Source organism: Thermobia domestica, chromosome 8 (genome assembly GCF_964235325.1).
Source record: "Thermobia domestica chromosome 8, izTheDome1.hap1.1, whole genome shotgun sequence".
NCBI lineage: Eukaryota > Metazoa > Arthropoda > Insecta > Zygentoma > Lepismatidae > Thermobia > Thermobia domestica.
Genome location: NC_137461.1, coordinates 152,737,925 through 152,753,234, shown reverse-complemented (window position 1 = coordinate 152,753,234; position 15,310 = coordinate 152,737,925). Strand labels below are relative to the sequence as shown.

General features: G+C 36.1%; 1 protein-coding gene across 2 annotated transcripts in view; it reads right to left on the bottom strand.

The window, feature by feature from the left end:
* The window catches only part of LOC145693296 (alpha-tocopherol transfer protein-like), a 180,737-nt gene that overhangs the window by 95,806 nt on the left and 69,621 nt on the right, over positions 1 to 15,310 (bottom strand). For both annotated transcript variants that reach the window (XM_081769152.1, XM_081769153.1), the window contains exon 4: positions 13,878 to 14,028. In XM_081769152.1, coding sequence (XP_081625278.1) covers positions 13,878 to 14,028 — 151 coding nt within the window. The remainder of the gene's footprint in view (positions 1 to 13,877; positions 14,029 to 15,310) is intronic.

Here is a 15,310-nt window from a genome sequence, read left to right as displayed (position 1 = left end):
AGTTGGACCGAGCATTGAGAATTCAAATTTCTCAAAATTGGTGGTTGCACAAATTCTAATTTTTGTGGTACAAATTGGTACATATTAGGTACATATTCTCGATACCATTTCGATACGAATTGGAAAGAAAATAAGTTGTGGGGGCCAGCTTGACGTTGAAACCAAAAATTCAAATTTCTCGAAATAACTGGGTATACAAATTTAATTTTGGTGGTAAAAATTGATATATATTGGGTACAAAGTTTTGGTTCGAATTAGAAAGAAAATGAAGTGCGTTCCAGATTGACCCACCAACAAAAATTCAAAGATCTACAACCTGGTAATAGTACAAATTCTTATTTTGCTGGTACAAATTGGCATATATTGGGTACAAATTTTTGGTACCATTTTCATTCGAATTGAAAAAAATATATGTTTTGTGGATCAGTTTGACCTCCCACCAAAAATTCAAATTTCTCGAAATTAATGGTGGTACAAATTCTAACTTTGATGTTATAAATTGATACATACTGGTACAAACTTTTGGTGACGCTTTGATTCGAATTGGAAAGAAATCAAACATGTGCGGGCCAGGTTGACCTGCCATGACAAATTCAAATTTCTCGAAAGTCATATGTATCCTGTGTTTTAAAACTTGATTAGAATGTTTGCTTGAATTGGAACCCCAGTTTGTTCCGTTAATTTTTCATAATCTACGGCGGTAAAAACAACGGTACAATCCGGTACAAACGAAAATCTTTCAAATGAGCTAACTAAATCGTTTGTACAACGTAGTGGGGAGACAGGTTCACACAGCCCCCCCCCAATTTTGTTTTCTTAATTTTTCATAATCTATTATGGCTAAAATAAAACTCTTTGTGGTACAATCCTGTACTAACCAAGTACTATTATGTGATATACACAGATTATGTACACTCGGTGTATTAAGTCGTGATTTTGGGGCCTCTTTGATCTGGGCCCCCATTTTGTTTCGTTAATTTTTCATAATCCAGAACGGTACAAACGAAACAGACTACGGTACAATCCGGTACAAACGAAAATCTTTCAAATGAGCCAACTAAATCGTTTGTACAACGTGGTGGGGGGGGGCAGGTTCACACAGCCCCACCCAATTTTGTTTTCTTAATTTTTCATAATCTATTATGGCAAAAATAAATTCTCTTTGTGGTACAATCCGGTAATCAAGTACTTTTATGTGATATACAAAAATCATGTGTACCCGGTGTATTAAGTCGTGATTTGGGGTCCTGTTTGATCTGGGCCCCCATTTTGTTTCGTTAATTTTTCATAATTCAGAACGGTACAAACGAAACAAACTACGGTACAATCCGGTACAAACGAAAATCTTTCAAATGAGCCAATTAAATCGATCCTAGGACAATGTGGGGGGGCTGCGTGAACTTGGACCCCCACTTTGTTTTCTTAATTTCTTATACTGCAGTACAGTACAAACAAAAATATTTGCGGTACAAACCGGTACAAACAAAGTACTTTTTATTGATATGCGGAAATCGTTTGTACCGAGAGGTGGGGGGGCCAGGTTCACAAGGGTTCATATTTGCCCTACGAAGTGCTCATATTACCCTTGTACTACGGAAAATATGAGCACTGCGCACCTACCTTATTAACCTGTTTATTACTCACGAACAAAAGTACGTATAACCTTGTACTTTTTAGCGTTTGTAAACGGAAGATCAGGTTTCCTTTTGGTAAGAATTTCTACTTTCTGTAATACAACATTTTTGAGAAATATTAGTATTTTCATTAACTGTGCTCACATTCAACTGACTTCCCCTATTGTTGAAAATGTTCTTTCCACTCAGCAATTCGTTTACTGCATAAAAGTTATACGATTCAACAATACTTAATTGCAGGCCGCAACCAGCCTCAAAGGTTTGGAGAATGGGCCGTCAATATGTTATGGGAGCCAAGTGATTAAAAATTCTCCTACAAATTGTTTTTGTATTAATAACAACATTTTGTTTTAAGTTTTGGAGGGGTCAGGAAAAATTTAGAGGGACCAGCCCCCTAGCCCCCTCTGGTTGCATTCCTGCTTAATTGTTGGTTGATTTATTACGACCAGTTTTAATTTTTGTAAGAATAAATTATCTCGTGTATTATATTGCAATTATTTACTGATATACTTCTATGCATTTCTATGCAAATTACTTCTTAATACAAAAGATATTAAGTTTTCAGTTCATACTTCCAAATAATGAAAATATACACAATCAAAGCTGTTTTGTATGTACAAAAATTACACAATACATGTAAAAAAAAAGGTAAAAACAAGTTGTAAAAAAGGCGAAATGCAAGCGTTAAAAAAGCGACGTTTATAAATAGTTTATAAACGTTTATAAATTTTCTATATAACGTTGGTAATTTTTATAATGTATGTTGAATGGATGACTTCTAATTATATTTGCATACTTCTTTTTATCAAACCAGTGGAAGAGGATATACGAGAAGCAAAAGTTCTTCAAATTTTATTGTAGTTCTTCATTACCAACAGATTTACCTAATCAGCTTCAAAGAAGGTAGTTCTAATTAGCCCATAAATAGCCGTTTTTTTTTTTTTTTTTTTTTTTTTTTTTTTTTGATCGGAGCATTCTAACCATATAGGGGGTTCTAGCTTGATACAAAGCTAGACTCACCCATTTTGATTCCGATTTCCCGCTAAACGGTAGGAGACGAAAAATCAGGATTAGAGCAACTAATTAGCCCATAATTCAGGCGTTTGAATTTTTCCGATCCAACCATTGTAACCGTATGGGGGGTTCTAGCTTGATGTCAAGCTAGACTCGCCCATTTTGATTCCGATTTCCCGCTAAACGTTAGGAGCCCCAAAATTAGGATTAGAGCAACTTTAGCCCATAAATAGCCCATTATTTTGAGATATGTTCCGGTCGTTTTAGTGTTGGTGGTTGTTCTAACTTGACACGGGTTGCAATCAATTAAATGTAAGAGAATGTGACTTTTTTCCTACAAGTTTATTATGAGACTTAGTACAAATATTAATACAAACGAGTTGTGATAATGGCGTGGGAGGCCCGGGTTCGATTCCTGACGGGAGCTCATGTGGTTCGGATTCCACGTTAATCAGTAGGTCCACGTCTCATATAGCCTCGCTGCTGAACGGGACGTTAAACTCAAAATCAACTCAATCAACTCGAGTTGTGATAGAATATTTGGCTTATCAGATGCGCACCCAGAAATTTTTATTGGGATGAGCCCAAAGTTTGGAGAGAGTACAGTGGTTTTATTGGAGTTTGTACACTGACGTACCTAGAATCATGTAAATTTAGCGCATGTTTGTGCTATTTTATCTTTTCATTTTGAGTGATAGAAATTGGGGACACACACACACACACGTCAAAACAAAGACGATAGGTGGCGCCAGGGGAAATGCTGCTTGGCGTGGTGCGCGTGCGTTAGTGTGACTCGAGTCGCTGCATCGCGAGGATGGTTCTGTACACCATACAGGAACGCGTGTTCATTGTTAAAAAATATTGGATATTGGGATCGTATCAGACCGTTCAACGTGAATTTTGCAGTGAATTTGGACGCCGTAAAGGACCATCGAAATCATCAATACATCATTTGGTGAACAAGTTCGAAACAACAGAAACGTTACTTAGGGGACATGGAGGCGCGCGTCCACGGATGTCCGAAGAGAGAGCACAGAATGTGCGGCAACGTCTTTTGCAGTCCCCTAAGAAGAGTCTGCGTCGATTATCACAAGAGGTAGGGATGTCAAAGTCAACTGTGCAAAGAGCCGCCAAAAGAGCCAAGCTGTTTCCATATCGCGTTACAGTCGTCCAGGAGTTGAAGACTACAGATTGGGAAAAGCGCGTGATATATTGTAGTTGGTTGCAAGTTTTTTTTTTTTTTTTTTTTTTTTTTTGCATGACAATCCAGGAATCCTAGACTATACTTGGTTCACTGATGAAGCTTGGTTCCATCTCTCCGGTTATGTGAAGTCGCAGAATACTCGGGTGTGGGCCGCCGAAAATCCGCATGTGTACCATGAGATTCCACTTCATCCCTTGAAGGTGGGAGTTTGGTGTGCAATTTCCCGACAGCGTATCATTGGACCCATCTTCTTTGAAGATACAGTAAACACACAAGTTTACTTACACATCCTCAGTGAATTTGTGAATCAGCTGGACGATCAAGAACTGCGTCGCGGTTATTTCCAACAAGACGGAGCAACATGCCATACTTCCATCGAGGCCATGGCAGAAATTGAGTCCTTTTTTGGTGACAGGATAATCTCCAAAGGATTGTGGCTGCCAAGATCCCCGGATTTGGCACCACCTGATTTCTTCTTATGGAGTTTTCTTAAAGGTTGTGTCTACAGAAACAACCCACGATCACTGCAAGAGTTGCGAAACAACATTGAGAATGCGATTCATGAGATCACACCGGAGACTCTACATCGGACTTTTCACAATATGGAACGCCGTGTACAAACATGTCTTGACGTCCAAGGAGGACACTTTCAGCACCTGCTGTGACGGTCATGTATTCAGCATGAAAAAAGATACGTGCATTGTGATTTTCATTTTTCTATGTATATTTGTTCGGGTTCGAAAGCTACTGGGACGCACTATATATATATATCTCCTAGGACTTGAAAATTCCTCTCCCGGTAGATTAAGCAAAACAAGAATAAAACGAATAGGATTTCTTATTTTTTCTAATCTAATATGAGACAAAGATTACATAAATTGCCACCAGGGCTATAGGGGAAACTGGAATATGCCAAACAGGCATGAAGGTAGGTTAACTATTAGAAGACAAGAGTTACCAAAACTTTGGTTTGTTATAATGCAGGGTGAAAGCGGTACAAGTAAGATAATCTGGTGTAGAAATAGAGTAAGTACTCCTGCAAGGAAAAGGGCTAGAAGAATAATAAGCTACAGTTCATTTCAATTTCTATTTTTCTAATCAGAACTGTGATTGGAAAAATACATTCAACTCCAGGGGTGTAGCCAGCACGTTTATGTAGGAGGGGCCCGTCGTTTTTGAGGGGGACCAGCTACAATGTACAAAGTCAAAAGAAATTGTGAAATTGTCAAACATTATTATTATTATTATTATTATTATTCGCTTTTTCTCCATAAATTATATTTGAGATAGTTTTCATTATATTTAATCAATAACTACTGTCCCGGACCAAACGTTATACCTTTGTGCGTATCTATTTTTTTGGGCTAAGCCCTTGTACACAGAACCTATCTACATAAGACTGATTTTCTTTGAAATTTCACTTAATTTCTTTAAGATTTCCTAACAAAAATATTTGTTATTCGTGACTTTAAAAAATTACTATTTTATTAACAGCTATATCTCTTTTCCTGTTTTAGGGGCCGTCCACTTATTATATAACGCTATTTTTAACCAATTTTTACCCCCTTCCTTCTCCTTGTAACACTTCGTAATGCAAGGCTGATCCCCTTCCCCTTTATTAAGTAACACTTTTTGATTTTTTTCACCAATTTTGATTATTTGGTGGTTACTACAATAAAAAGAAACTATGTTTAATGGTAGAACTTTTTATTACAAAATGCTTATATTATTTGAATGTATTTGTAGCGTTTTTCGCCAGCAAATCAAAGTATTAGAAAATGGTAGACCCGTAATAATATTTTAAGCCCATAAGGTTGTTTAAGTAACCAATCCTAATTCTTCAAAACTGTCGTTTCCCCAAGGAGATCGCACCCATCATTTTAGGTCACTGGTGACAGGAAAGGAGAAAGTATTGCGTAAGATGCAGTTAAAACAAGATCTAAAGAAATAACATCAACCTCTTCTTCCGGGATCCAGGATGCTTCGTGCATTTGAAGTTCGCCAGTGTCAACGACGCAAAGTTCTGTTCCTCGTCGACCACAGATTCGAAGTGGCTGCACACGTGAAGGAGCAGAGACATCTCGTTTGTAAACAAGTTTTAAAGCATCATCTTTGGACTTTGGACTTCAGTTTACCACTTTACAAATTATTCTTGTCCTAAATCAGTGTGACAACACGAATAAACTCTATTTCTTCAAATCCAAATATTACATATATATAGTACGACATTAATATCCGACGAATTAGATTTTTAATATCTTTTGATCTGCAAATCGTGGATAGTTCCATCGCGGAAAATATTTCACGAAAAAGATTTTCTTCTGTTTCATATGCGAAACCTCTTAGAAGAAAAGAGTGGGTAATGATCCGGATCAAAAGTTTTAAATAATATTCTCAGAAATAGTGATATGAGTGGGAACGCGAAGGAATTTCAAAGCGGATCACTAACACCTAACTCCAGAAAATCGTGTGTCGTAAATGCAATGCTTAGCCACAAAACGGAGTTTTATTTATTGTAATATACACAGGGTTTCTCACCAGTCATGCTGGTGTCTATTGCGTCTTCGAATACTTTCTGTATGATTCAATTTATAAAGGCTATAGTTCGCAACTTTCTTATATAGGTACAATACGTCAAACTAGATTTCGTATGTGGACCATGGGCTTTAGGAAGTGCAGGGAGTCGTCGAGGGCTTTTGGTGACAAGGCTATTGCATTATACAACCTTGATTTCATGGAATCACTCCCGGATTATCTGTTCCGTGAATTCCATTCTATCCGAGATAGCTGTCTATTGATTCTTCTGCTCACATTGACCCAAACTTTACAATTGGATTCATGTCAGGTGAGTTGGGAGGCCACATGAGTCTTTGAATAGTCATATTCTTGCACCACGTATTAACGATTTTCGCTCGGTGATATGGAGCATTAACGTCCTGGAAAATAGTCTGCATTTTCTTCAGGAAACTTATCTTCAGCTGTTGTAAGAATTTTACGTACCAGAATTTGAAGACGATTTTGTGCATCAAATGACTCTTCACATATATCCATTCTTCTGACGTCTTTGGTGCTAAAGCAAGTATCAGTACTCACTCAGTAAGCATCACTGAGTAACTGAATATTTTCATCTCTTAAACAAAATCCGTATCAAGTTCCTCGCTCATTCGTATCCAGAACTTCACACCACTATCGTTTCCCACTATTCTAAACTTTTTTCAACGGAGAAAAGAACATGCTTCCAGTTGTCATAAGTCCAAGTAGCATATCTCCTCACAAACCTACGTGTTGAAGTCGTCTGTGTTTTTGTCAGTTTTGACTTTTCAAGCGGTTTTTTCTTCGTAATATCCTCTTCATGCAGTTAAGACAATACAGTCGTACGAGTAACTGCAGTTCCAAGATCATCTCAAATTATAGTAACGATTTTTGGGGAAGTCATTCCTTAATTCTGCAGTGCTATTAATTTTATTTGGCGATCTGCTCTGGGTAATGCTTTCTTTTTACTATCACACTATTGACGAAGGAATGATATCTTATAGTATTTTTGCTTGTGAATTACTCTTTCTGCCGTCGAATGGTGGATTTTAAGCATTCCAGCCATCTCCTTTAGAGATGTAACTTAGCTGTGCAAAGCAAGAATTATGTCTTGTTCACGTAGCAACAAGTCGTATTTCTTACCCATCATACTTGTTTACAGTCCACATGTAGGAACACTTTCATACAAAAACAACGCTGCACAACAACAATATTGCCACTTGACACTGTTCAAACAATGGCAAAGCAGAGAACAATCACAAAATGCTAATTACCTGGGCCTACACATCAGAAATGCAACATAGATGAGGTTCGGGCCTGGGATGGTTTTTATAGTTTCACTTTGAAGATGCACTTTGAAGAGAAGGGGAAGATATATACAAATGATCGAAAATGACCAATATTAATGTCGAATTCATAGTTTTCTTGGTGACTGATACGTACAGCGATATTTCCGATGCCGTTTAAATCCAAGTTCAGTCCCTATTAGTACTCCGAAGGAGGATGGCGACACGTAAAAATAATTGAAATTACCGATTAATTGGAATCCAAACTGAAAAACCGAATAATGTTGTTTTTCACCAAATTTTCCATTTGATATAAATATGTTTTTTTTAAAAAAAAAAAAAAAAACACTAGTTACAGCATATAAAAAATGTAATGCAGGCCTACTTACAAATCAGTTTACTACCAATGTTTTATGGTAGTATTTATAGTACTTTGGTAAAACGTTTGTCTTCAAACTATCAAATAAAAATCACAGTAAATTGTGTAATCTGCTGTCAAAAAAAGTATACCATACTATTTTCCGATCGACATAAGGAAGATATACCATTCTACTATTTTTCGATTGGTATGGAAAATAGTATTTTCCATACTTTTTTTACCGTAAATTATTAATTATATGTAAACTTTGTTATTTTTAAGTGACTGAAGCGAGGTAATCTTACGATGATGTTTTAAAAGCTGGTCATTTGGGGGGCCTGGCCCCGATGCCCCCCATGGCTACACCCCTGTTCAACTCTATAACCAATTACCAAAATTGGAAATTATGGCTCTAGAATGGGTCATAATAAATTGTTAGAAATTGGTACTTGATAGAAATGGCCATAAACTACATTATTTATTGCTAACAAGCATGTGAAACTTGCTAGATTTAACTATAAAATTGCTGAAATTTTAATACTGTAGGTGCTAGCAATGTATCTTGTAGTTAACTAGAAGTCAGTGCACCCAGTGACACTGCCAAATAACTAATGAACTGTTAGGAGTTAGTACGGCCGAGGAACTGAAGCGCCTTTCGTTCATAAAATAGGCATAACAATTAAAAATATCTAAATATTTCGTCGAGATGTTTATGCAACCAGTAACTTTCATATATTTTGAAGCTTGCATATCAGCATTACTCACAGGCTAATATATTGCATTATAAATAGTAAAAATAAAACTGATCTTGCGTGGGATTAATCACGAGAAAACGGTTGAAACGTTTCAAATGAATTTTGGAATATATTTCAAATTATTATCTAACTTCGAATGCGTTTCCTAAGGGGGATATGAAGGAGGTGAACATTTATGTGGAAAATCTAGTATCTCACGAGTCTATCACATTAGGAGGATGAAAAATAAATTGAAACGAAATCTTTCAGTTTACCATCAATCGATTACGCCCGTTTGGCTAAGGGACACGGTGATTAAGGCAAGTGAATGATGAAAGAATTGGTGGAATGAGAAGGTGGGAGAAAATGAGAGTACTCACTGTCAGAAGAAACCCACGGACGCGATGTTATCCATCACGAACTTATTTGGCCGGGGATCGAACTGGGGACCCCACACACCAGAGGTAAGCGCTCTACAGTGAGCCAACGATCTCTCAACTTAGGAAGATGAAACTCGGCATGTAAACTTCCCATTAAAAATAGACGGACAAGTGTGCCAGCGTTGAAAATATCAATCTTCAGGGGGAAGGTGGTATTTTTTATAGCTATTTGTTTCGCCAGTTGGAAGCACCGCCGTCTGTTTGTGATTGCATAACGAAAAAAAGAGCTGAACAAAATTAATTTTAAAACTTAATCAGTACCTACCTCGAATTGAGCTTTCATCATGTCAAGAGTATATCGGGGCCGCAGTGATTCAGTGATAGACTGCTCATCTCTAGCGTGTAGAGTCCTTGATTCGATCACAGCTCCCACCAAATAACTTTGTGGTGGACAAATACCATACGCGAGGGTTTTCAAGAGGTTCTCGCTTTTCATTCCACTTTCGTCATTCCAAAATTATCATCCACCTCATCTTACACTCCTTGATGCATGACTGTGGAACGTTAACCCAAAAATAAAAAGGTATTTCCGAAGAGATATAGGGATAATTCAAAGTTTGTGCGAAAAATATACTATTTCACGAGCTCCTCAAATCAGGATAATGAGAAACTCCTCATTAAAACTAAGAATATACAGTAGGTGTCCCAATGTTTTTGCAAATGTACTTTTTAAAGGGAAAAGGGGAATTTCCTGCATTTTTTCACCCCATTAAAAGCAATGTTATTTTTGATCGCATCGCGGGAAAACAGTTGAACAGTTTGAAATTAATTTTGGAACTTAGTACTTATCTTCGGCTAGGTATTGATCATGTTATTTTGACTAATGGGTGAATGCTAAGAAAGGTAAGGGATTTCAAAATAGAATGCAAAAAATAGAATATCTAATGAGCTGCTCAAAACAGGAAGATAGAACTCGATATATATAAAGTTCTCATTACAAATAAGTGAACACACATCCCAACGTTTTACAGAATTTCTGATATAAGGAAGGAGAGGACTATTTCTATATATATCTTTTCTCACATTGAACTCTACGTTATCTGTTGCTTGTGATTGCAACACGAAAAAATGAAGGCAGATATACTGTATCAGATCCGGTTTTTCAGGTACACAACCTATATACGTATAAAGATGCAGCTGAAATTAATGCATTTATGCATTCCCAATAAAATAAAAGTGACAGTCAAATGAACGAAAAACAGCAAGACAAAAGACAAACACACGTTGATGCATGTTACGCGCCAAAAAGAGAAAGCTTTATTCTTGTGTGATAAGGGCAGCACGTTACGTGCCAAGTATCATCAGTATTCTGCAAGCATTAACATACCAGATTTTTCTTTGGCCACAACCCAGGATCTGAATTGATTGGCATGGTCCTCAGATAACTCGTTTTTTGGGAAAGAAAGATTGGCCACTATGTAGAAAATTCACTTTGAGTAATATGGTGGATCGCATAGTGTGCAGGTCTGTCAACAACTCAACTAGTTGCACATAATTCGCACTTTTTTTGGAAAAAAAAAATTGAGACACACTTAAGAAAAATGTAGGTCGTAGTCTTCACTTCTGTCAGTTTTTTCTTTGAGATATATATATATATATATATATATATATATATATATATATATATATATATATATATATATATATATATATATATATATATATATATATATATATATATATATATATATATATATATATATATAAAACGTCATCATTCATCAATTGATTTATCTGGATGCAATAAAAACACCTTCTTGGGAACTTGGGAACTTCAAAAATACTTTCCTTATCCTTCCTTTCCAACCCTTTTATAAATATCTTCATAGGGCTCAATTCGGCAGGCAGAAAAATTTTCTTGGCATCGACAAGAGGTTCCTCATTCAGATTCTTAATTCTGGGAGTGACGGATGGATGAGTGGCCATTCCTTGTGTGTGTAATGGCATTTCCCTTGTTCTACTATCCCTCCTCACAAACAAAACAGCAGAATTTGGTATAGCCTAAATGTAACTAACACGAAACCAATCATCTTCAAATCTCTATACATATGTTACACTTATTCTCATCATACCTTACTTTCTGCAACAGGAGTTTTCGATTCTGATAAGTTTCCTTCAAGTTTATTAAATATTCAACTGGAATGGAAGGGTACGTATAACCGTTGTGGAGGACATACTTCATTCTTGCTTTTGACGAATCCAAGAGTAACAGCCACTCGTCGGCTTTATACTGTATTTGTAATGTCTGCATTACTCTAACATCTGCGCAATATATGCTATCATTGCTACTGCCGTAAAATTGAAGAAAATTATGTTGTCTATCACGGTAGAATGCTACTTTGATTTCCTTTTGAAAAAGATTCCAACCTTGAAGCCTTGAAATTAGGAGTTCATCTTATTTAAATTCAAGTCTAGCAAGGTCATTCTGTTCTCGTGAGTAATCACCTTCTGAAGTTTCCTATCAAACATGATCGTGCAACTTTCTTCTTCTTAGTTTTTTTAAAAAAATGAAATGAAATGAAATGAAATCTTTGTTTTACGTCCCACGGTTATGCCGGTTAGGCTAAAGGAGACGGTGATGATGACTAATGAATGAAATGGTGGAATGAAAAAAGTGGGAGGAAACGGGAGAACCCCGAGAAAACTCACGCACACGGTGTTTGTCCACCACAAAGTTCACTTGGCGGTGGCTGGGATCGAACCCAGGACCCCAAGCACCAGAGGTGAACGCTCTACCACTGAGCCACCGCGGCCCCTTAAAAAAAATAGTGTGTTCTAGAGATGGGGGGGGGGGGAAATCCAAAACTATATAACTGAGACAGGAAAAATTAAATATTAATTAATTGTTGTATAAAGAATTTATATGAGGTCAATGGCGTTAAATTTGAATTCAAAATAATGACAAATTTAGAATCTTGGGGAGAAAAATTAGCATGTTTCTGAATAATTCATTCCTTCAAAGTGATTGATAGTTTGCTTTCTGTGAAATGTATGTAACATATATGTCTAACATATTTGTAATAGAGGTGTGCACGGGACGGAATTTTTAGCCCGAGATCGGCCCGGCCCGTGAGACCCGACCCGAGTCCGAAATGTGTTTTAGCATTTAGGCTCGAGCCCTATCCGAGCTCGTGTGATAATCAAATGAGCCCGAAATAAACCCGAATTACAGAAACTTTATAATTTACTCAAAATTGTATTTTTATTTACAGCAATTAGAAGTTAATTTTTTAGTTGTGTTTTAACAGTTCTCCAGAAAGAACGATCCAAATGTTCAATAAATATCGTTGCACAGTACATTTACAAAGTTAGGTCTGAAAAGATCAGAGGAATACGATTGAAAATTTAAAAATTTACGGCCCGAACCCGGTTCGGGCCCGAAGTGATATACGCTTTGTGGGCCCGAGCCCTTCCTGCGGGCTCGGCCCGAGAGCGCGCAGACCTCTAATTTGTAACATCTCAGTTCACATAAAGATATAGAAGACAAAAGAATTTGTCGGTAGCGATAAATTTATTCTTACTAATTCAATCTAGTAAGCCGTAAGCCAAAACAATTACTTAACTACACTAACATTTAAAATACAGTTCTGACCAGAAAAAAATAAATTATATTAATAATTATGTTTTTTTTTTGTTACAGTTTCAAGGACCTAACGTCCTCTTCATCAGACATTTAGAAAAAACAGATGACAGCAAATCTTATATCTTCCTCAGCCGTTAGTTAGCATATTCATTTATCTAACGACTGAGGAAGATATAAGATTTGCTGTACTCTGTCTTTTCTAAATGTCTGATGAAGAGGACGTTAGGTCCTTGAAACTGTAACAAAAACATATAGTTATTAATATAATTCATTTTGTTCTGGTCAGAACTGAGTTTTAAATGTTATTGTATTATCCAGAACCATGGAGTTTGTTTATAACTACACTAAATGTACATAAAAGACGCGATAAATCACTAATTTTTCATTGGTATAATTCTAATTATTCTATAATTTTCTACTATTATTTTATACTTACTGATTAATATTGTATTTCGATATATTTTTAAACATAACATAATCATGTTTTATGAATGATTTAGCAACAGGAGTTTCATTATAAATTCATGACAGAGTAGCATTGATAACAACTGACTTAAAATTTATTCTTATTTCATTATTAAAGTTAGAAAATATTAAAAAAATATAAACAAATAAATAATTTAATTAATTAAAATAGTAACTTATACACTAGTACATTTGAAGAATTATTATAACAAATAATTTATTGATAAATTAAAAAAAAACATTTTTATTCAATTATTGATTATTTTGTTCGACAAAATCTTATCTTAAACTCTTTTTTTTTGTTTGTTTGTTTGTTGTGCATGATACAGAACTGTTGCCGCAAGTATGTGTTCTGTGCGTTTTTCTATAATGAAGCACACAAAAGTGTTTTAACGCAACTAAGACAGAAAGAATAAATAGTATGATTCGAATGTATTCTAAATCGCGAATGATTGCATAGAAATGCACCATTCACAATTATTATTATTATTATTTTTTTATTTTTTATTTATTTATTTATTTTTTTTTTTTTTTTTGGCATTCATTACTTTATACCAGTTTTATAATAGAATATTTAAATAGATCAATATATCATTGTGGACTGTGGATGCAAAAGAATAACGTTACCTATTCTGTAGATTATAACAACTCTTCCTTCGTCATCTCGTTCGTTGAGGACCGTAAGAGCTTGTAAGTCATAGAAGTGCTTCAGCTTTTTAGGACTTTCCGAACGCAATGTGTCAGGATATCTGTCTTTTAGCTCGTAATATCTTTTCAGCTGAAACAGAGAAAAGAACAGAATAAATTACAAGGACAGTACAATTTCTTAATTACATTTAAGTAGTTGAAGGCTTCCTAATTGCATGCTTAGGAATTCTGATTATCATTGTACTTACAGGTTTATATTATCCCTGAAAACCACTCGTACTTCCGAGCTTTCTACTCTCCTCCGGAACCTTGGTCACGGAGGACAACAATAAGACAAAGGAAAATAAAATCATTAAAAATTAAACGAACTGACCTATCAGGGTCAAGCCTTGCACTGACCTACCCCGGTAAAGGATTTACACATTTCATGGCTCATACATACCGAGAACATGATTTTTTCGATATCTGTCGGTCTGTTCATCCTGACATACATTCCAATAGACGCCATACTGTATAACCTATCCAGACTAAATTTTAAGCTTCAGGTTTTTATGTTATTCTCTGGGGAGGGGGTCGAATTATCTTCCTAAAATTAAGGGTAATTTACTGAAGGGTGAAAATCAACATTTGCGATATTCTCGGAAGTGGCTGAAACGATTTTGTTCATGTTTCATAAATCAAATTTTTAATAACAGCATATCTGATTAGAATAGAGAAGGGATAGTTTACTCTTGAGGATGAGTTTTATTTATTTATTTATTTATTTATTTATTTATTTTTGGGCGATGGTTACAAAATCTACTCAGGCGATTTTGTTCATATTTCCTAAACAAACATTTCATTAATGACTTGACAACATACCACAACTCATTTGTCCTGAAGAAATCTACCCGGAGTACTTTATTCTCGGAGATGAGCTTTTTCGAATAATTTTCAAAATAAATAAATAAATAAATAAAATATAATTAAAAACTAAAATGACTACGGCGATATTGTTCATATGTCATAAATAAATACGAGGGCTATCCAGAAAGTAGATTACGTTTTCGTCTGTGTCCGCTAGGGGCGGGGCTAGCGCGGCCATTTTGGGGTCAGAGCGTTGCGCAGCTCAGTCGGCATCTAGCCGTGCTAGTGAGAGGTTCGTGCTGTGCTCCGTTAAGATACTGTGACGGTTTGAAATGTCTGCGTTAATTGAAAATCCCGCGAGCTGCGAGGTGCGTGCAGTAATAAGGTTTCTGACAGCAAAAAACTGTAAACCGATAGAAATCTATCGGCAGCTGTGTGAAGTGTATGGGGACAACATTATCACTGAAGGTGGAGTGCGACAGTGGGTCATAAGATTTAAAAATGGCCGAACCAATGTTCACGACGAAGATCGAAGTGGGAGACCCAGCAAAGTGACTGCCGAACTT